Genomic DNA, 22717 nt, shown 5'->3' with positions numbered 1-22717 from the left:
TCCTCCTCTTTCTCCTCCTCCTCCTCCTCCTCCTCCAGAGCTGCTGAAAGAGCACCTGGTCACTTTTTCTAGACACAAAACTTATTTTGGTTGTCTTCAAGTCTATTTAAAACTATGCAGAACTGATTGTATACAACCCAGTACTTTTAATGGGCTGGATATAGGCAGGTTTTTTCTTTTTCTTAAATATTAGGCATGTAACATTTTAAGCATTATTGTAAGATAAATGAAATTGTATTTGTATATAAAAGAATTAGTCGCTGCAAAATACATAGTAGCCATTGAGAAATTGTGTCAAGTTATAAAGTTTAATTAATCTGTAGATTTTATAATTGACGAGGACTTTTTCAGGTGTAGAGCAAAGGGATGAATTGGATATCTATCAGTGAGGAATGAATTGATCGTCTTTAGAAAGTTCTTTCTAGCTGAGAGTAAAAGCATATAGAGTCTTGATCATTCTAAAATCTCTGCTTGCAGTTAGGACATTTAATGTCTTTATTCACTGTTAACTTGAGATAGTGATTTGGTCTGATAATGACATTTATTTCTTGTTGTTGTTATGTTTAAAAAGTAAAAAACAAACTTTATTTGACAATATCACCCAGGAAAATATAAATTAGAATCAGAGACAATCCATTGTTTGTCTATAAGAACAACTAAGCAAGACATGAGAATTAGGGAAAGTGATGGCTCCTGATAACATCATTGTAGCAAAAAGCTACTTTCTTGGTAATATTCACTTACAAGAGTACATTGAGTTGTTGACACTGATTGTGAAATATAAAACTAAGGGAGGATTTGTCACTTTTCCGGTGAATTGATTAATGTGGTTAGACAATTAAGTTCAGACTGAAAAGTTCATATTAGACCTGAATTATCCTGCATGAACTCTGTAGAGATAGTCTATGTGCCTTCATTGATAAATGTGTTTTTCCATATTCCCATTGTTCTGAGAAGAGAAGCATGCTGAGTAGGTTTTTTTGAAGATGGGAATCTATTTTTGGATTTACATGAATTTCCTAAAATAAGTAAATTACTGGTGATTTTATTGCTTACTGGATAAAAAGAAATTTTCATCACCACAGGGCACTTACCCCTCCTACTCTCAACTTTTATAATGGTAGCAAATGAAAAGGATACAGAATTTTATGGCTTATGGTCCTTCACGTAGTAACATTTCCATCCATTAAGAATTTTCCAGTGCATAGTTGGGAAACCCGTTAAAAGATGCATTAATGATTCTATGTACTTCATTGGACTGCATGGAGCTTTAAGTGGAGCTATCACAGAATGCAATTTTTTAAAAAACTATCTTTTGTTCCTTCTAATTATATTCATACGTTTGTTAGATACTTCAGCTGATTTATAACAGATCTATATCAATGCGTTACTGTAGATGTTAATGAAAAATTTGAGGCTGCCTAGCAGTCTAGTAGGATCCCCAAAAGTTTTGCTGCTTTTAGGCTTATTTTTTAAAGCTATAATGACAGTGAAACGAATACTTCAGTCACAGTGAATTCTGCTGAATTCAAGTTGTCCTACCATTAGATTCTTTGTGTTAGGAAGTAGAATGCAAAGAAAATGGTACTATCGCCTTTCATTTTCTTGGGCCTTCAGTCGTAAATACCACTTGCTATTTTTTTTTAATGTTCATGGAAGAGTTAGAAGCAAAGCATGTCTGTTTTCTAGTTTTGCTATTTGTCTATGTTTTAAAAATGAGAACATGTACACATGTTTTCATTGAATACACATTCTTGAAAAGTTGTCTACTATTATAAATGATAGCATATTTGAGAAATCCAGCCATAAAATTTACTCCCTGTCTTCCTAGGATTACTGAAACCAGAATGGTGGGATTTTCTTTTCCCCTTTAAAGAGTAGCGAGGGTGCCAAAAAAATCAATTGCCTTTTTTTTTTTTTTTTTTAAGGTATTAGAGCGCAAAGTTCTGACAGGAGCACTACTAATTAACTGATAATTGTCTTCCTTTGGCAAGCTCTACTCTTCCTGCCCTTAATTTGCAGGTCTCTGCTCAGTGGTTGAAACAATACACATACTAGGTTTTCATTTATGAGTAAATTTGAACTGTTGCCACTTGAAATTGTAGCTGTTGTAATAGGTGAATTTGAGGTTGTTGGACCACCACAAGGAACCGCTGAGAACTCACAAGCAGTAAATCCACCATTGCCTCTGGATTTCAGGCAAAAGATTGAAACAATTAAAAAAACAAAAAAACACTTCCTCAATAAAATATTATCTTATCTCCCATAAGATCCTTTATTAGTGATGATTGGTGCTCAGTAGTTTGCTTCATTATTGAAAGGAAAATAATCAGGTGTCCTATGAGAATAAAATGGGATTGACAAATCACTGCATGATGAAACTTTGTAGTTGATACATCTGCTTTGGATCTTTGCAGTGGGAGGAAGTGAGTATTATGGATGAAAAAAATACGCCAATCCGAACATACCAAGTGTGCAATGTGATGGAACCCAGCCAGAATAACTGGCTACGAACTGATTGGATCACCCGAGAAGGGGCTCAGAGAGTATATATTGAGATTAAATTCACCTTGAGGGACTGCAATAGTCTTCCGGGCGTCATGGGGACTTGCAAGGAGACGTTTAACCTGTACTACTATGAATCAGACAACGACAAAGAGCGTTTCATCAGAGAGAACCAGTTTGTCAAAATTGACACCATTGCTGCTGATGAGAGCTTCACCCAAGTGGACATTGGTGACAGAATCATGAAGCTGAACACCGAGATCCGGGATGTAGGGCCATTAAGCAAAAAGGGGTTTTACCTGGCTTTTCAGGATGTGGGGGCCTGCATCGCCCTGGTATCAGTCCGTGTGTTCTATAAAAAGTGTCCACTCACAGTCCGCAATCTGGCCCAGTTTCCCGACACCATCACAGGGGCTGATACGTCTTCCCTGGTGGAAGTTCGAGGCTCCTGTGTCAACAACTCAGAAGAGAAGGATGTGCCAAAAATGTACTGTGGGGCAGATGGTGAATGGCTGGTACCCATTGGCAACTGTCTATGCAACGCTGGGCATGAGGAGCGGAGCGGAGAATGCCAAGGTAAGAGGGTCCATATTGTAGTTTTTTCACTGGGGCTTAGTGCAAGTAATTAAATCAGAGATGAGACTAAATGGAGTAAAGCCAGTAATTAGCAGCCCCTGTGGGATGTGGTGGGACATAGGGGTCTAATGAGTAAGTGCTATAGCTCCAGGTGGCAAAGCTAAGACGTTTCTAATACTGACAAAATAAATGATGCTGGTGTAATCAGCAGAAAGCCAAACACATTTGCTAACAGGCACTTAGATCTGAACTGGCTTGATGCACCCTCTGAAATGTAAATGAACAAGCTGAAGAAACAGCCTTGATTGATCCTTACTTAAGGAGGGCGGACACATTTTTGAGCCATAGTTTTCCTGTCTATGGACTTGGTAAAATGACAAAGATTGTAAATATCTCCCGTCTTCTGCATATGTGCGTGAATGATCTAAATGTGAAATTAGGATTAAGTTGTTCCAGTTCCCGCCCACTGATTAAAATCGAGTGAAGAAAGTCCATTTTTTCTTTCTGCCTTGTGGACGGGTGGAGATGTGACCCAACGAAGTGCAGGCATTGCTTCAAGTACATTCTGTTCCCTGAGCACCCACTGATGGGTTCTCTAAATGAAATCAATCTTGATGAAAGACCTCTTTATTTCTCTTAGGAGGTGATAATAAAGCAAGCAAGAGTCTTCTTATTTGATCCGTGGTCGGAAGCAATAGCAAATTGGGTCACAATTTGCTATTGATTTCAGTTATTGAGTTTTTGAAGAAATCTATGTATTTTTATCATGTTAATTACTACTTACCGTATTACTAAGTGAATTTTTTTTTTCTCACCTAAGGTTCAGTGTATGCAATTTATTCTTACCTTATTACCCCTTCCTGACAGAATACTGGGGAGTGTATAAAGTCCCTTGCTTTACAGAAGCTTTGTATCTGAGTAAGAGATGAGAGTAATTCCTATTTATATGGATTGTTTGTCATGTATTTAATAAGACTTAAGAATGCCTTTTATTTCAGGTTTTTGTCTTGCTTGGTATTTGTTTTTATAATAGTAGTTATCAATAGTCGGCGGCTGCCAATCCTGTTATGGTTACTACTAAATAGTTAGAATGTAATTCTGGTCTCATCTATGAAACAATCAGATTTATCTTTTCTCTGGGTAATTGTTGAGCTGTAGATGGCATTGCCACATGGTTCATGTGATTTGGTGATTAAACAGCCTGAAATAACTGACTGCCAAACAATTTGTCTGGCATTTCAACCATCTTAATGACAGGGTGGGATTAACTATGGGGTAATTGACTTGATTGACTGAAAATCCAGTTATAACCTGAAGAAAATTGTGTTTTTGGTGATTTGGTATCATAAAGTTACGTGTTACTCCTTTCATAGTTTACACTTTTCTGAAGTGGCATTCCTGCTTAGCTATAGTATTTCTAGGAGTAACTAACAGTCAATGTTCTTTCATTTTGTTGTAAATAGAATAAAGAGTGGCTGTCTTTTCTGTTGATTCAGAGTTAAAAATTTTTTTTAAAAGGAAAATATGTAAATTTAAAAGTTTACAAGTTGGAATTCAAGGATTTTTAAAATAAAGATTAATGCCTCGATTTTTTGTTTGCTCTCGACTTAGCAACTGCTAGATAAGCTGTACCGAATTGATACCCCAAAGTATATTCCGGTATTAATATAAGAAAATATGTGAGTGCATTGTTGCTGGCACCTAAATTACTATGATCATAGCAGGAACAGTGAAATGAGCAGGGCAATGACATGCCATCACATTTTAGAGTAAATTATTCTGCCTTTTCCATTTTGTGAGACAGGACCTGCACATCTTCACATGTCAAGATTCTTATATATACTTTAAGTAAAACAACACTGGCTTCCATTTCCTGCTAAAATGTTCACTCTCAGGGTTAGCACATCTTCGTGTATCTAATGTCATTGATTTTCAATCGTCACAGAGCCCAGTAACTCATACATTGCTACATTGTGAAACTCCTTGACATTTTTACAACCAAAATTAGAAAGAAAAGAGAAAAAGATGGTGGGGAAAGTGAATATAAAGGCAATTGAACATTTTTCTGGTTTGCTTTATGGAAATAGTCTTGGGGATCCAGTTAATCACGTGGTTCCTCGAAGGGGAATAATTCAGGGTTTCAAATCTAGTCCACTTCCGAGCAAGGTGTTCCTAACATGAGGCCAGATATTTAACAGAAGAAGAAGGTGGATTGAGTCGTTTTTGAGAAACTTCAGTGTTTTCAGGCGTGTCGACCAAGTTTGTTTTTGTTTTGCTTTTATTTTTGTTTTTGTTATTTTGATTTTTTTTCCCTGTTAATAAAATGATTAACTCTTTCAAGACACTTTTTGCACAAGACCTTGCACTTTGGTTGTTTGTTTCTATTATTGTCATGTGAAAATTTCTGATGAAGTTCGGTAAGAGAAAACTTGAATGATAAAGATTCCAAGCTTGAGTGGGACTTTTAAAAGATGACTTGAGACACAAAAAGTCTTGGAAGTAATAAAAATGGTTGGTCCTATCCTTGATATCGTGACAGGCATCAAGAGAAGCACCCGGGCACAATGGAAAGAATATAGAGACAAGGAAAGATGTATGAATTTGGTCACTTAGCTAGATGACCTTGAGCATGTTTCTTAAGCCCTGTGAACCTTGGTTTGTTCATCCATAAAATGGGATGATAATAGTTATGTTTAGTTTACAGACTTGTGATGAGGACTTGGGGTTGTAAGATTGGTAAAAGCCACCTCATAGATCATGCAACAACTTGATACTAGCATTTCTGTTGTCATTGTGCTCTTCCCAAGGTCATAGCTGTTGACTTTTAAGAGTGTTGAGTTGAAATAGTAAAAGGAAAATCCCTGAGCACTCCTTGACATCAAGGCTAAAGATAGGAAGCATCTCCCTCCTTTGCCCCGACAAATAATAATATACATTTTCACACTTCGTATTGCAAATATTTTTTTGGAGGATGTCATTTTTTTTTCCTTGTTGGTAGGAAAGAGAACTTTCCTTTGAACAAGAGAAAAGTGACTTGTGGGTAGGACAAGAAAGAGGGTGTAAAGAAAACTTAAGAAGGAATATAAAGGAAAACTGGCCAAGTCTTCAGAACTCTGGCAGCAGGTTCCTCCCCATTGTCTTTTCAATGGTTCTACTGTGGCAGGACAAATAGAAGAACAGGTGAAAGGTCACCTACTTCCTCATCCATCTTCCTTGGGGTCTGGGAGGTCAGAGCGAAGATTGATTAAGATCTTAAATGTTTGACAAAGGATCCTTGGGCAAAAATGGGCAGGGCGGGTGGGGGCCTGGGGTGTGCTGTTGTTTGACTCTAACCCTGATCATCCACTGGAATCGTCAAAGGACCTTGGGGACAGAACTACACTTCCTCTTGCAGTTCCTACCCCCAGCAGTACATGCTAATGGAGAGGAAGGATGAGGGCAGGGGGATGGTGGGTTTGCCCTCTGAAGCAGCTGCAAGTTCATTCTTCTCTTGAATAACATTTTCTGAAATGATTTGGCTTGGTCTCAGTAGAACAACAATGTGTGTGAGCTCCTTACCCATCTTCTCAAGGAGAATGTATCCCAGGAGTTAGCAGCCCTTTGAACTTGCCTAGTGATTGGATGCAGAGGATAATATAATTATTCTAGTTAGTCCTGCTTCCAGGCCACATCAGACTGTTGGAAAAAGGAAACAAAATCCGCTTCAGACATGTCCTTCCAGACAGCCACACCCCTAATGAAGAAGTGTTCCAGATGTTTTACAGGACTGTTTTCATTACTTTAGAAATATTAAGCAGAAGGAAGAGAGGAAAATATTCTATTAAATTTTTAAAATTTATTTTTATTATTTGTTTTTTAATATAAGAGATGAGGTCTCACTATGTTTCCTAGGCTGGTCTTGAACTCCTGGCCTCAAGTCATCCTCCTACCTCAGCGTCTCAAAGTGCTGGGATTACAAGGTGTGAGCTACCACACCCGGCCAAAAAGATTCTCTATTAGCTTATTTTTTTGCCTAATTAAAAAGCTGAAAAATGAAAGGACAGCTCCAGATTTTCTCTTTGGGAAATATTAATAAGCACTTTTCAGAGCATACCTGTAAAAATAATACCAATAAAAAGAAAATATTCTTTTGGAGTCACTCTTAAGGCCAAATAATTACAACTGGGACAAAATTAAGCTAGGTAAGAATCAAGCCTTGTTGAAGTATACAATTTTGTTGTATATTGAAGTCATCAATATTAAAATGTGTTCATATCAACTAAAGGTATCATATTAAAAGCTTTTAAAAGAAAGAACAAGATAGAAATGTTCTAATGGTTTTAAAATAAACAGACTTGTGCTCTGAAAAGAGGAAGAGAGCTATGTCAAAAAATTGATTACTTTTTTTTTTTTCTCAAATATGCTATAGAAGGAGCTTAGGAGAAAGAAGTAATGGAAAGGAAGTATTTAAAATCTAGTTCACAGAGATGCTGCTTCATATCCTTTGCACTGTTGAAATTTTTCCTCTACCTTTGAATCATGTCATTAAGAATCAATTGCTTGAATCACATGGCTGCTTTTATCTCTGTCTTTGAAGCATGGCTGTGATCTTTGAAAAATGTAATTCTTTATCTATAAGAAGAGCAGCATTTAATTATTGTCCTTTTTCTGTTATGCTTTTTTTTTCCTCTTTGTGTGACCAGGCTGCCTTTGTGAGTGTGAATCACGCAATAGTCTCTATTTGGGGTTCACCAAAGCATCGCATAGGAATTATCTCAGTTAGGGATTTTTGAATATGGTATTCAAGAGTTGATGACTTATTTTAGTCTAATTGAGCTTCTTTGTGTCTTTCAGAAATGAATTAAGACATAATTATTCTATTAAGATTTGAGCCTCCAAGAAAAAGCCTTATTAAGTGGTTTTTCAGTCACTGCTGTGCAAAGCAGAGGTGGTCATAATATAAGTTTGACTTTCACATAACTGAACTTTACTACTTAATGGGGGGGAAGGATAATTGGTAAATTTAACATTGGCAAAGGACTGAATGCTTGTCAGGTAAACTTCTCGTATAGAATTACATAAAGTAAAAATTGTAAGTCTTCCATTCCCTGCCCACACACACACACACACACACACACACACCCATACCCACCATACATACACACACACAATTTTCAAAAGCTTACATTTTACAAGTTACCATTTGTCACAATTTGGCAGGCAACTCAAATATAGCCATATACATGTATTTTTAAAATAATAGATGGAATCATCCTTGTAATTGTCATCCTGTTTTAATGATGCTTGACTGTCATAGATATCACTGTATATTAGAGAATATAGCTTTTCTTAATTCTCCTTCATTGAAGATTAATATTCTGTAGTATAAGTATGCCATGCTTTATTTGATCTTTTCCTTATTGGTAGATATCTAGGTTGTTTCAGTATTTCCTGGTAATATTTTTAAACTAACACTTTAATTTGTAACCATATATGTATGTTTTTGTTAAAACATTGAATGATTAACCTTGCTTTGTTATTTTTCTGCCTTTATCTTGGACATATGACTTGAGGAGAACTTCCTTATGAGAATGTCAGCGGGGGGAGCATTAGGCGTAACCAGAGTAGTAACATCAGTGATGAGTATGGAACATATGGTGTTTCATTAAATGTCCATTGAATGAATGAATGACTGAATGTATAAGAAATAGCGGCCTGTTTCACATATAACAAATATTTGGTGGAGTTAGGTTTCATGGAGTCAACATGATATACTAAAATCTTTGCATGCGACTAATGTATTAATGAGGTCCTTGTCCATGATTTCTACTCAATTTGGTCCTTTTTAAATCATGTTTATGAATCTTCTTTACATCTAAACCTTCAAAATTCTCTGCAGCACATGAAGTGAACATACAGTTAGCACAAAATGGCCGGTACCTGCCTTTGGAGTTGAGCCACTTAATCAGATGTGCAATTGTAGACACTAACTTAGCTTCCCTAACCTTGAGTTCATACTTGCAAATTGGTGGCAATAGTATATTATTATATATGACACACATATGTGCATGAATGTATGAAGGGCCTGGCACAGTGCTTAGAATCATTAAAATGCTTAGAAAGTGAAAATTGTTACTCTTATTTTTATTGTTGTTAGATAGAAATATGGTGACAATATGGGCTGTTTGATCAATCCAACAAATAAACCATTTCATTTAGGTTCCAGAGTAGAGAGTTTGTTCGTTTGGTTTTGATCTTTTGAGGAGACAATGGTGACAAATACAGGGAAGAGTGAAGGGATGGTACCAGATGGCTGCTCTTGTCTTCATTGATCCAATCCTCTGTGCCCCAAGTCACTGTGGTTCTCAATGTGGTCCAGCTATGTTCCCCAAGACCCTTTCATGTGTTCTGCAAGGTCAAAACTTTCTTAATAACACTAAGATGTTATTTGCCTTTTTTTTTAATTCTCTCGTGAGTGAACAGTGGAGTTTTCTACTAACTGATGTATGATAATATTATTAAGTTGAATACAGAAACAAATATAGTGATCCCCTTTAACTTCGGGGGATATTTCCAAGACCCTCAATAGATGCTGAAAGCTCAAATAGTACCAAACCCTTATACACTATGTTTTTTCCTATACATATGTACCTATGCTAAAGTTTAAGCTATAAATTAAGCACAGTAAGATAATGCCAACAACAATAATAAAATAGAACAACTATAACAATGTATTTTAATAAGAATTATGTGCATATAGGCTCTATTGTTTTTTCTATCCCTGTCTCAAAAATATCTTACTATACTGTACCTTTGGTAGGCAAAACCACAGAAAGCCAAGTCATGGGAATGATGAGACTACTGTGGAAGAATCTGGTTGTCCTCTATTAAGCCAGACATTCAAGAAACATGAAAAAAAAAAAAAAAAAGTAGTGGCTGGGCGCAGTGGCTCATGCCTGTAATCCCAACACTTTGGGAGGCCGAGGCAGGTGGATCACGAGGTCAGGAGTTTAAGACCAGCCTGACCAATATGGTAAAACCCCATCTCTACTGGAAAAGCAAAAAAAAATATTAGCTGGGCGTGGTGGCATGAGCTTTTAGTCCCAGCTACTCCGGAGGCTGAGCCAGGAGAATTGTTTGAACTTGGAAGGTGGAGGTTATAGTGAACCAAGATCTCACCACTTCACTCCAGCCTGGGCGATACAGCAAGACTGTCAAAAAAGAAGGAAGGAAGGAAGGAAGGAAGGAAGGAAAGGAAGGAAAGGAAGGAAAGGAGGGAGGGAGGGAAGGAAGTAAAACAATGTCACTTTTCTCACTAAGTTTACTTTTGTTTTGGGCAACAGTGTTTAAAATACGCTATTTGTGTTAACATGTAATGAGTTAATTATTGTTATTTTTCAAAGAATTTGAAATAATTTAAAACTTCAGTTTTCAGTTTCAATTTGTATTGGTAAATATTAGTAGTTATAACTCACACACATGAAAACATTATTGATAATTTTTGAGAGTGTAAGGTAAGGAGGTTCTGCGGCTAAAAAGATCCAGAACCACTGCATCTAGTTCATCACCTTTTAGTTTCTTTGGAAGGTAACATAGACTGCACAGGTCATGGAGAGGCTTTAAAAATGAAAACGAAATAAGAAAGCTCTGAAAACTTTTTCACAATCCGGGAGACTCAGGTAGTTTAGAAGAATGACATTTTATTTACTCAACCCTCTAGACGTTTCTATAAAATTAGGCAGCAATTTATAGCTCTTGGCTTTTTAAAAAGTGGTTATCTGTGTCCAATAACATGGCTCAGTGCTCCCTTCAGTTTTACTGTGCTTGTGAGAAGGAATGATTAAAGAAGGCCTCAGCTGTCCCCTGGACCCTGAGAGACTGTATCTTTTTCACTTAAGGCATAAAAGCTTTCTCCCTGAATCCCGTTACAGCTGGTACCCCTGAGCTGTTTTGGAGAGGAGAACAGGTGAGGACACTTGCTTTCGTGATCTGGAGGGTAATTAAGAATCCCATGACTAAATGAACATTTGATGAATATTCAGGGTCTATTTCTTTTTCCTGGGAAACACACATGTTGGTACTGCTTACAACTCCCTTTGGAGACCCCAGCCTTTTCTGGGTGAGTGCAGGTCGTCAGCTGTCTGCCCAGCCCTGCAGTTCCAGGCAGCAGATTCTTCATTTGCATGTTCTGTATTCGCCCTCATGCAAAACAGCACACCCATTTCCCCTTTCACAAAGGCAATGAGGGCTTCCTTTGGAAACCCCAGCCAAAATCTCCTTCTGTTTACGCAGAGCCCAGTGATTTAGACACCGTGCAAATTAATTCGGTTTTGATTTGAATGCTTCCAGAGATCAGGGGTACGAGGCAAAGAGGAGACTATTTGCACAGTGCTCTTTTTATGCACCCTCTGCCCCCAGTGTGGCTGGCTGTCACTCTCCGGCCCCCCTGCCCCATGCTAAATAACCCAAGTCCCTGCTGCTCATTTCATTTTGACCTTTGGAAAAGGAGCCCAGCCTGGGTGAATCCTTTGGCTTGTCTGTTTAGTGACAGCTTCAGCTGGAATCTTGCTGTTCTTTCTGAGGTGGGAGGGGATGGCACTATTCAGATTATGCTAGGAATGTTCAGAAGTGTCCCAACAAAGCACTTTAAAAAATTGTAAAGTAAGAAGATACAATTCTTTGAAAAAGAATTGTCAGAGCTCAGGAAGTTCAGAAAATAGGCTTTAGGTCACTAATGGGCTGGAGTCCATTCATGCCATCAATGAGTACATATTTAAAATCTATGATGTACAAATCACCACTGAGATTTTCATCTGTGTTTCTTCATCTATGAACGAATACATCAATCTTCATACCTAGAATCACAATTAAAATTTCATATTTTCACTTATGTCCCCAGATAAAATTCTTTAAAATGTGTACGGACTATAATTCTGTTCCTTATTAGATTTGTGGATTCACTTTTGGTTGAATATTGTCTTTTGTTTCTGTCTCCCTCCTCCCCACTCCCCCCACTGTCTCCATATTTACTTATTTTTTAACCTTAGCTGTATTCCTTTTAGAAAGGGAAGGCAAGCGTACTGCATTTTACCCAACAAACTTAACTCGGGGTGAAACCAGCACTATCTTCTGAAAAGCCATGATCATATAGGCATTCTATAAACTAGAGGAAGAGGACTTCGTATGAAATGTTTTTGAAGTTCAATTAGACTTGAGTTCAAACTAATTTCACAGAGCAGAAAACGGGCATAGCTGGACGTTGCAGTGTAATTAAGTAAAAGCAAGGTCAGTTAAAACAGCATCTAAATGTGGAAGAGCTTTGGTTTTGCTCCACGTGGTCTGACAAAGTTTGATGATGCTGTTCAAAGTCCATTTGGGATGGATTATTAGGATTAAAGAGCAGCAGAATGCTCTGTACGTGGTGTGTTCCCTGGTGTCATTAGTGGATGAGAAAATTCAGCTGCTTATCTGGCTCTTGTTTCTCAGGATGGATTTAAACAGACCCACACTTCTCAAAGGTGATCTTACTAACCTCTTCTTAATAAGTTACAGATCTCAAATTGCTCAAAATCCTTAAAATACCATTTGAAGTAAGTTGATTGATAATTATCATTTCCCTTCCGTTTACAGATATTTTCTGCACCAGTACAAAGCTGTGGTACAGTTTCTTAATTACCCAGATAATCCTGTTTGCTTGTATTTTTAAACTATGAAGTGCTGGGTAATTATTCAATTCTTAATAGAAGGCAAATGGCAATGTAAACAATAATTAGGATGTTAGACAGACTAATGCGCTTCAAAGCAAATTGGATTTTTTTCATACTGTTCAGCATGAAGTCCCATAAAGCTAACAATTTAGAAGCAAGGCAAAAAAGGTTCCATGTTGTTCATATTTTATGGCGTTATCTCTTCATGGCTTGTTTCTGTGAATAGCAGTTTGCCCCAATGAAGCTGCCTGTGCCCAAGCCAAATGTTTCTGTAACAATCGCTTCCCTGCTGTTTGACATTTGGCTATGTTCTCCCAGGGCTCCAGATTGGGCCTTTGTCTGCTTCAGAGCTGAGAGGTCAGAGGTTAACAGAATACTGATTTCCTCCCATAATACCATGGCAGGTAAATATGGGCCAACCTCAGGATCAGTTAAGACTCGGCTCAGTTAGGAATGCTTTTTCTCTTGGGCTTTTGTCCTTAAGAACTTCCCTGATTTAAGACTTCACCTTTCCCAGCTATTGCCTTCCACAGTGGATTCTTCATTAGGATTGCAGCCGTCTCTTTTATGTGACTTCTTCCTTTAATAACCATTCACAACTAGCAATATATCCCCAGAAATACCTGACCTGAAAAATACGAGCAAATCATTGCTTTTGATGAATTAATTTTACAAACTGAAGATGGTAATACTTTGCAATCTTTAGGCTCTTAATTATGTCTTGTAGTCTTATCTCTACTGTATGTTTCATTGATGAAATAATAAACCGATAACAAAGGCAGTAAACAAAGATACTTTTATAATGTGGCAATTCCCCAACCCTTTCTTTTTCTTGTCTAGCCTCATGATGTGTTTGCCAGTTAGAGGTGCAATTAAAGGAACAATCCGTTTTATTTCCATTTTCATCACTTATGGAGAGGCCCAAGTATTCATCAATATCAATGTTATTAATGTTTTACATCAATTTAATTATATCAGCCTTAATTTTTCTCCCATAGATTAATGTTACTCATTAGGTTGCATCCTGATTGGTTACGATGCATTCACAGACTTTAGACATTGAAAATACATTTCAAACTTTCACATTTCTCGATCAAAATTCATCAATTAATTTTAGGACATCTTTTTACACATGAGCTATCCAGTTTGTGTTTGGCTGACCTCTCTTGCTTTGCACTGTGAACTTGAGGCTTGGATTTTTTGTTTTCAGATTTAAGTGTTTGAAAAAGACATCTCCACTTTGAAAACCAGTTTCCTTTAGAAGTTTCCAGCTTGGCAATGGCTGAAGCAGCCCCAGGCAAATTAGCATGTTAAAAGAATGGATCAATACCTTTCTGGCTCCTTTACCCTCCTCGCTCTCTTCCAAGGGAGAAGAGTTTTGAAGAACCCTAGGAGGCCCTTGACAGAGGTGCCAGGAGGCTTCAAGAGGACTGTCAGTAGCCCAAGTGGGCAACATTGACAGCTTGATCTACTGCCCAGACTGCTTCTCCGCTGGCCATTTGAAAATGGATGCAAGAGGAATTGACAGCTTCAGGAAAGCTTTAGCAGTTCATGTAATTATGGAGAGGATTAGAAGAAAAGTGTTGGGTGAAATAAGAGATCAATACAAGGGCGCTAGTTGACTGAATTCACCTTTAGCTGTTAGGGCACTCCATTTTATAATATTTAGCCTGTGCTTAGAGAAGAATGTTTGACAGGCTTGTTTTTTTTTTTTTAGGGGTTGTGTAAACCTATGCATAAGAAAAAGAAGACGTAAGCAGCTGCTGGTTTTTGAGTGAGGACTTGTAGATAATTAACAACGTAGTGTTTCCAGTCCTTAAGGTGCAAAGGTACTAATTAACTAATGGAAGAGATTGAGATTTCATTACTCTGTTCTTTAAGGAAGTGCCAGCAAAGAAGTGCAGTTGAAAGTAATATTTGAATGTTCAGGTTTCCTTTTCAAACCCTTTCTTTTAGAACTGCCTCTCTGTTTGTATCCTAGATTTTAAAATTAGCACTGATACACTAAAACAAGGTAAGAGTGTGGTTGTTTTTGTAAGAAAAAAAAACTCATGTTGATGGAAAAATAAAAACATCTTTGCATGAATGCAAAGCATTTTTAAAAGATTTGGAATCAACCACTGAATGGTCTCAAATGATCTGACTTTTGGAAGTTTTCCTCCATAGGACAAAGAATGGTTAGTGTACTTAACTAAAATAAGCCCAAGTACCTAGTTTATTCTAGCCTAATACATGATTCTGGAATTCTCTTTTACAACATATTGGAACTACAACTATTTCAGTAATTTTAAATGGTTACTGAATATGACAAGAATCCTACACTATAATTTCAACAATTGCACTAAAACTTTTTAAAAAGCATTGTTAGATCTTTCTTTTAGAGAAACATAAAATCTTTTACTGAAGATAAGTAATGTTTTACTGTATAAAAATCGTAACTTTTATTGCAACTTTAATAACTAGATATACTAAAAAGAACTCCTCCCCAAAAAGGATTGTTGACTTCTACAAGAGATAGTGATTAGAAAACACAACCCACTGAGTTTTTCCAATATTTTCAATTATATCTTCTATCTGGTTATCACTGATCTACAGGAAAGCTATTGATTTTTGTATGTTTATCTTACATCCAATCTTCTTATTGAAGTATCTTGTGAATACTAATAAGTTTTCAGTTAATTCTCCGGGATTTTCTAGAGAGCAAATAGTTTCCATTGCAAACAATTATATATGTATTATTCTCTTATTTAAAAAATTAAGCCTCTTATTTCTAACTTTCATGTTACAACATTGGTCAGAATTTTCAGACCGGTAATAAATAGTAGGGTAGATTGTGAGCATCCTTATCACCAATTTTAGTGGATATAACTTAACTATAATATTGTTAAGATATAATCTTACTATCATATTAATAATTTTTAAACACTTCTCAGAGAGAGTGAATGTTGAATTTTGTTAAGTTTACATATTTATCTTGGTTGTGTTGCTTTTTTGGTTTGTTGTATTTTGTGTTTATGAGATCTAATATTTTAGTAGATTTTTTCTGGTGATAAACCATAAACTCTCTTTGCATTTGTAGAAAAAAAGAGCCTTATTAGATAGCAGTGAATTTTGACAAAGGCTTTTGAATTCAATTTGTTAATTGAAAACAGTGATTAGGAGGCAGAACTTTGGAATACCAACTGAATTTTAATCTCAGCTCTGCCACTCACTATGTGACTATGGGCTAGTTAGTGAACTTTAGTACTTTGGCTTTCTCTTCTGTAAAATGGAAATAGTGATACCTATTGCGTGAGTATACTTAGTGTTAAATAAGATAATATATCTAAGTCTCAACAAGGAAGTGGTGTCTATTAACTGTTCAGTAAGTGTCACAATTTTTATTGTTTATTTTGAATTTCTAATAAATATCCATGTAATATTAGTTTACATTCTCTCTCTCCTCTCTCTCTCTTTCCTTTCCTCATCAGGTTTTGGTACTATAATTGATTCATAAAATTAAAGTAGTTTTACATTAAAAAATTAGCACTGTAGAATGTTAATATGTATGAGAACTATCTTTTCTTTGCAAGTTTGAAAGATTCCACCATTAACACTGGGTCTGGCCTGCGCACTTTGAATTTGGGCACTTTTCTCTATATTTGCTAGACTTTTAATAAAAAGTACAATAGCCACAACAAAGAAACTATCTCTCAGACCTTGTTCAGTTGCTTTTCAAATCACATATGTAGATTTTCCAGCCCAACGTAGTGGATAAGTTCTTTGATTTGGTATCTTTTCAGCCTCTGTTGCCTTTAGGGTGAACAGCAAAGATGACACATTGCTCTCATCCATAATTACATTATTGAAATTTCTCATTACTTGTTTTTGTTTGTTTGCTTATTTGTTTTTGTGAGATGGAGCCTCACTCTGTTGCCCAGGCTGGAGTGCAGTGGTGTTATCTCGGCTCACTGCAACCTCCACCTCCCTGGTTGAAGGAATTCCCTTGCCTCAGCCTCCTGAGTAGCTGGGATTACAGGCACACACCACCAAGCCTGGCTAATTTTTGTTTGTTTGTTTGTTTTTTGTATTTTTAATAGAGATGGGGTTTCACCATGTTGACCAGGCTGGTCTCGAACTCTTGACTTTAGGCAATCTGCCTGCCTCAGCCTCCCAAAGTGCTGGGCTTACAGGTGTGAGCTACGTGAGCCACCACGCTCGGCCTTGTGTAGATCTTAAACTTGTGAATTAAAGGTAATGGGTTTGTTAAACTCGGTTCATAGGCATGGTAGAGCTACTCCTTAATCAGGAACCCTGGCTGCTCATGAGAATTCTGGTTGAGAAAATACTTAATATCCCTTTAGGGGAAGCTACTTTTCACTGCAGAGTGAATGTGGATGCAGCCCCTCTGAGCTGTGGTGCTTTACTCTCCTTTTTACTGAGAGACCAAGAGCCAGAGAGAGAGGGGAGCATGAAAGTGAGAGCAAGAGTGAGAGAGAGAGACCAAGAAAGAACTGTTTGGAGCCACTTCTGGTGCTCCTGAGATCAGCAACTTTGACATAGCAATTTGTAAATACTTTACATTGGTTTTGGGGATTGGCAAGTTTCATTTTTCACATAACCAACAAATTCCGTGGGTCACAGCGGGCAGGATGAAGACCAGAGGACAAACATTGACTGACTCAGTGTGAGGAAGAACTGTTTAACGTTTTGAACTAGACAAGAGTAGAGTGTGATGCTTTTTGAGGCATAGTTTTTGGATGTGTTCACACTGGCTGCATGACCCCAGGGCACCTAACAGTGAAAAATTGGAGGTCGTATGTTTCTTAAAAGGGGCAACACTGCCATTTTGGGCAGGATGATTCTTCATTAAGTAAAACTCCATGAAGAATGGAGTTTTACAGGACTCCCAAGTGGCTGGGACTACAGGAGTTATAGAGAATTTAGTAGCCCTAGTAGTCCCTGAACACCAAATGCTGGTGTCGTCCTCAGTCATTTGGACAGGCCAAAACATGCCCTTGCATTTTGAAATGTCCTAGGATGGATGCTAATCTCAATTATAAACTTCTAGACTATGAGGTTACTAAGGTTCTAAGATAGAGTGTTGAGTACTCTACTTTAGGTATTTCACACATCCTTGGGTAGACAATCTAGATCTAAGATCTTGTAACATGGAAAAGATGGAGAAGCTCTTCCAACAATCCCAGCTAGTCATCTCTCTTATTTTTATTTTCCCTAAATCTAAGAGTACATCATAACATTTCAAAATCAATATCATGTTTCCTCCATGTATTAGTCTGTTCTTGTATTGCTATGAAGAAAGACCTGAGACTGGGTAATTTATTTAAAAAAAAAATTAATTATCTCATGGTTCTGCAGGCTGTGCAGAAAACATGGCCTCAGCATCTGCTTGGCTTCTGGTGAGGCCTCAGCAAGCTTTTACTCATGTCCCAAGGCAAAGGCGAACAGGCATTCACGTGGGAGCGAGAGAGAGAGAGAGAAGGACAACGTCCCAGACTTTTCTTTTTTTTTTTTTTAGATGGACTCTTGCTCTATTGCCAGGCTGGAGTGCAGTGGTGCGATCTTGGCTCACTGCAACCTCTGCCTCCCGGGTTCAAGCGATTCCCCTGCCTCAGCCTCCCAAGTAGCTGTGACTACAGGCATGCGGCACCACGCCTGGCTAATTTGTCCCAGATCCTTTTGAACAACCAGATCTGTGTAAACTAACTGAGGGAGAACTCAGTCATTACCAACGGGATGGCGCTAACCCATTCATGAAAGATCTGCCCCCATGATCCAATAACCTCCCACCAGGCCCCACCTTCAACACTGGGAATCACATTTCTTTTTTTTTGGAGACTGACTCTCGCTCTGCTGCCCAGGCTGGAGTGCTGTGGCCAGATCTCAGCTCACTGCAAGCCCTGCCTCCTGGGTTTACGCCATTCTCCTGCCACAGCCTCCCGAGTAGCTGGGACTACAGGTGCCCACCACGTCGCCCAGCTAGTTTTTTGTATTTTTTAGTAAAGACAGGGTTTCACCGTGTTAGCCAGGATGGTCTCGATCTCCTGACCTCGTGATCCGCCCATCTCGGCCTCCCAAAATGCTGGGATTACAGGCTTGAGCCACCACACCCGGCGGGAATCACATTTCAACATGAGATTTGGAGGGGAGAAACATCCAAACCACATCACTCAATAAACATGAATTGAAGAAGATAGGAAATATTTTTTGGAAGAAATTACTAACGTTTCACAAAAGCATCTGTAATGATGACCATCAGCCAAGTGCTCTCCTAGTTTTAATTTATTTCATCCTTAAACAGCCTTGTTAGTCAGGTACTGTTATTATCCCCATTTCACACATGGAAAGGCCGGGGCACAAAAAGATGGATGTGTTTGGTCATGTATACTACTTGACAATTTGAACCCAGATAGACTGGCTCCAGCTTACACACTTGAGAACTGTTAGAAAGGAACTTTTCCCCCAGTGCCTGGCATTCTTATATAAGGTAAGAAGAGTATTTAAAAATACCTGCGTGATAGACTTGTTAAGAGTGCCCTGTAATTATTCTAAAAGTTTTCAGATATTCACCTGCCAATGGGTGGCCCTTGTGTTATTTTGAATGGCCTTACAGAGAGCAAAATGCAGCTGCAAGGTTGGAGACCTTGTCAAAGAGTATATTACTGAGCAAATTATTCTTATTTTGATTCTGTATCACAGCAGAAACGGATGATCCCTTTTCTTTTCAACTTAAGTTATTGGGAAGTTATAAGCATAGACCCAACTTGAGAAAAGACAGAACATCATCTCATCTTAGCACGAGGACAGCTTAACCAAATGAGATGTTTTTGATTTCTCAAATGCTTCTGTAGTAAATCTAGAGATTTAGAAGGAAAATCAATCTTAAAATGAGAGTGAACTTTTAATAATCTAAATGTTGGGTATGTGATTTTAAGCTTATTCAGGCAGAATATTTGTTAAACGTTTACAGAACAAAACAATGGCAATGAACCTATTTGGAAAGCAATCCATTGATGTAATAAGAAGAAAAGGGAAAAAAGATGGAATAAGCAACGGCTATTGGAGGTACTTGTCACTTCCTGTAGCATCCACAAGTACTTTCTCGCCTTCCCCTGTTGTATTGCTACCTGTGGCTTCAGTGGAAATGACTCACCTTTCAGCTCAGTAGAGCTGGTATATCCTGAATTATGTTAGCCACAAAAATTTTCCTTTTTTTTTTTTTTTTTTTTTTTGCCCCTTAGCTATTCAGGGTCAGGTTTTCTGTTTCTTGTAACACAACCCTAATTAATACAGGAGGTCAGGCAGCATTATTTTAACATGCAGACTAGTTATCTATATGCAAGTATTTCACATATGAAACATGATGTTTGTCCAGGGTGAGTAGTTCTTTTTCCAAAAAGTTTCTTTATAATAGTATAAACTATGGGGACATCTTAAATGGTTCTTTATCCTCTTTTCTCAGCCTTATGGCAAGATAGAATAGGTTGAGTCACTGACAGAAGCAGAGGGAAAGCCTCTTCCAAACCGTGGCTTAGTGAAGCAAAAAATCTCTCTTTATAGCCTTGGAGAATATTTAAGTGGCAAGGACCTCAGAAATCCTTTAGTTAGTTCATGCTTCTCACTTCACAGATGAGGAAACTGAGGTTCAAATTAACAAAGAATATAATAAATATCAGATGGGAAGAGGCGGAGGGGAAAAAAGGAAATAAAATAAAAATGATAAAAATAATTAAAAAAGAAAAAAGTACATAATAAATATTAAAGAGTGGTGCTTTAATTCTGGATTTTTTGAGTCTTGCCTTCTTGGTAATGTTAAAGGTAGGATAAGCTCAGAAAACACATGGGCAGCCTGAGGCAAAGTTGCGTCTGTGTATCTTTGAAGGAGGCCTTGAGGAGTGAAGTCCCATATACCCAAACCTACTCCCAACTTAAGCGTTCGGAATTAGATCCAACTTGTTCCTTCACCACAATCATTGGGGTTTCAGCTGCCCCCACCCCCATCCTCATGTAGGCTTGAATGCCTGGATATATCGTGGTTTTGCCAGTACATTCTGAGGTCTCCATGCCTTTCCCTGAACTGTTGCTTTGCAAGAGTTCACAGTCTAAGGTGGTAGGCCGACCTAGAAAAATGATTGTAATATGTTATAACTAAGTTCAGGTAAAGCCCTGGGGGAGGAAAATGCTGAGTCTTGCTGGGGATGAGGTATAAAGAAAGGTTTTTGGAAAAATAAACAATGTTGAACAGCAGCTAACTTTCAACTATAGACATTTCCTAAGCATCTGCTCAGACAATGGAAAGGGATAAATGCCTGACATGGCCTTTAAGTGTGGAATCTTATAGATTAAGCAAGTGCATTCCAGATCAACAGAATAGGGACACATTGTGTGCGGGTGGTGTGTGTATGTGAATGTGTATATTGTGGGGAGCCCACTAAGGGATACAGTGGCCATTGGGGTTTAGAGGATGAGTGAAAAGGAAAGCTGTAACTTCTAAGTTTTAGGCTTCATCTATTTGTGCATGGTTATTCCATTCTTAGTTTCAGAAAATCCCTGAGGAGGAGGTAATTTTTAAGGGATGGGGGTTTGGCATGGCAGGATAGAAGGTTAGTTTAATTTATACTTGCTGAAAGTAGAATATATAAATGAGTGAGAGTACTGATGCAGGAAAGGAGGGTGGTCACCTTTTTATTTGCTTTGCAATTCTGAATTTGACTTTGTAGAAAAGCAAGTTTTGAGAGGCTATAGATTGATACCTTTGGGAGTCGTATCAGTCAGCTGAGGCTGGCATCACAGAAAACACAATACTACAGACTGGGAGACTTAAACAACGGCAATTTATTTTCTCACAGTTCTGGAGGCTAAAGGTTCATGATCAAGGGTTCATCAGGGTTGGTTGTTAGTGAGGCCTCTTTCATGGCTTGTAGCAGGCTGCCTTTTCTCTCTGTCCTCACATGGTCTTTTTTCTTTAGGGTAGAGTCGAGAGAGAGCAATCTCTGGGGTCTCTTCCTTTTCTTGTAAGGGTACTAGCCTTATCAGAATAAGACCTCACCTTTATGTTTTCATTTAACTTTTATTCACTCCTCATAGGCTCTGTCTCCAAATATGGTCACATTGTGGGCTTAGGCCTTCAACATACACATTTTGGAGGGGGGATCCATTTCACTCCCCCCACATTCATGTATTTCTTCTTTTTTCATAAAAGGCTGTGAACAAACACTGGCGCGGTGGCTCACGCCTGTAATCTCAGCACTTTGGGAGGCCAAGACGGGCGGATCACCTGAGGTCAGGAGTTCAAGATCAGTCTGGTCAATATGGTGAAACCCCCGACTCTACTAAAAATATAAAACTTAGCAGGGCGTGGTGGTGCACGCCTTTAATCCCAGCTACTCGGGAGGCTGAGGCAGGAGAATTGCTTGAATCTGGGAGGTGGAGGTTGCAGTGAGCCGAGGTAGTGCCAGTGCACTCCAGCCTGGGCAATAGAGTGAGCCTCCATCTAAAAAAAATAAATAAATAAAAAATGAAAAAAAGGAAAGGTGGTGAACATGTGGCAGATCTGTAAGACTTAGCCTTTTTATCAAAGTTCCTGTGTTCATTCCTGTGTGGGTTTCTTGTGATGACAGTGTAGGTTGGTACTATGATCTGAATATTTATGCCCCCCTCAAATGTATATGTTGAAATCCTAACCACCAAGGTGATGGTATTAGGAAGCAGGGCCTTTGGTTGGCGATTAGATCATGAGAGTGGAGCCCTCATGAGTATGATTAATGTCCTTATAAAGGGGACTCCAGAGAGCTAGCTAGTCCCCTTTACCATGTCAGGATATAGCAGGAAGGCACTGTCTAGGAGACAGAAATCGAGCCCTCATCGGACAGTGACTTTGCTTTGATCTCGCACTTTCCAGCCTCCAGAACCGTGAAAAATAAATGTCTGTTATTTATAAGTTACCCAGC

The 22717-nt window shown here is 38.2% G+C and overlaps 1 protein-coding gene across 1 annotated transcript in view; it reads left to right on the top strand.

The window, feature by feature from the left end:
• EPHA4 (EPH receptor A4) overlaps positions 1-22717 on the top strand; it is a 155581-nt gene that overhangs the window by 7415 nt on the left and 125449 nt on the right. The window contains exon 4 of the mRNA XM_011951897.1: positions 2418-3081. Coding sequence (XP_011807287.1) covers positions 2418-3081 — 664 coding nt within the window. The remainder of the gene's footprint in view (positions 1-2417; positions 3082-22717) is intronic.

The sequence above is a fragment of the Colobus angolensis genome, unplaced genomic scaffold (genome assembly GCF_000951035.1).
Source record: "Colobus angolensis palliatus isolate OR3802 unplaced genomic scaffold, Cang.pa_1.0 Scaffold33, whole genome shotgun sequence".
Taxonomy (NCBI): Eukaryota; Metazoa; Chordata; class Mammalia; order Primates; family Cercopithecidae; genus Colobus; species Colobus angolensis.
The sequence above is the reverse complement of the archived record's forward strand: the minus strand, read 5'-3'. Positions and strand labels throughout refer to the sequence as shown.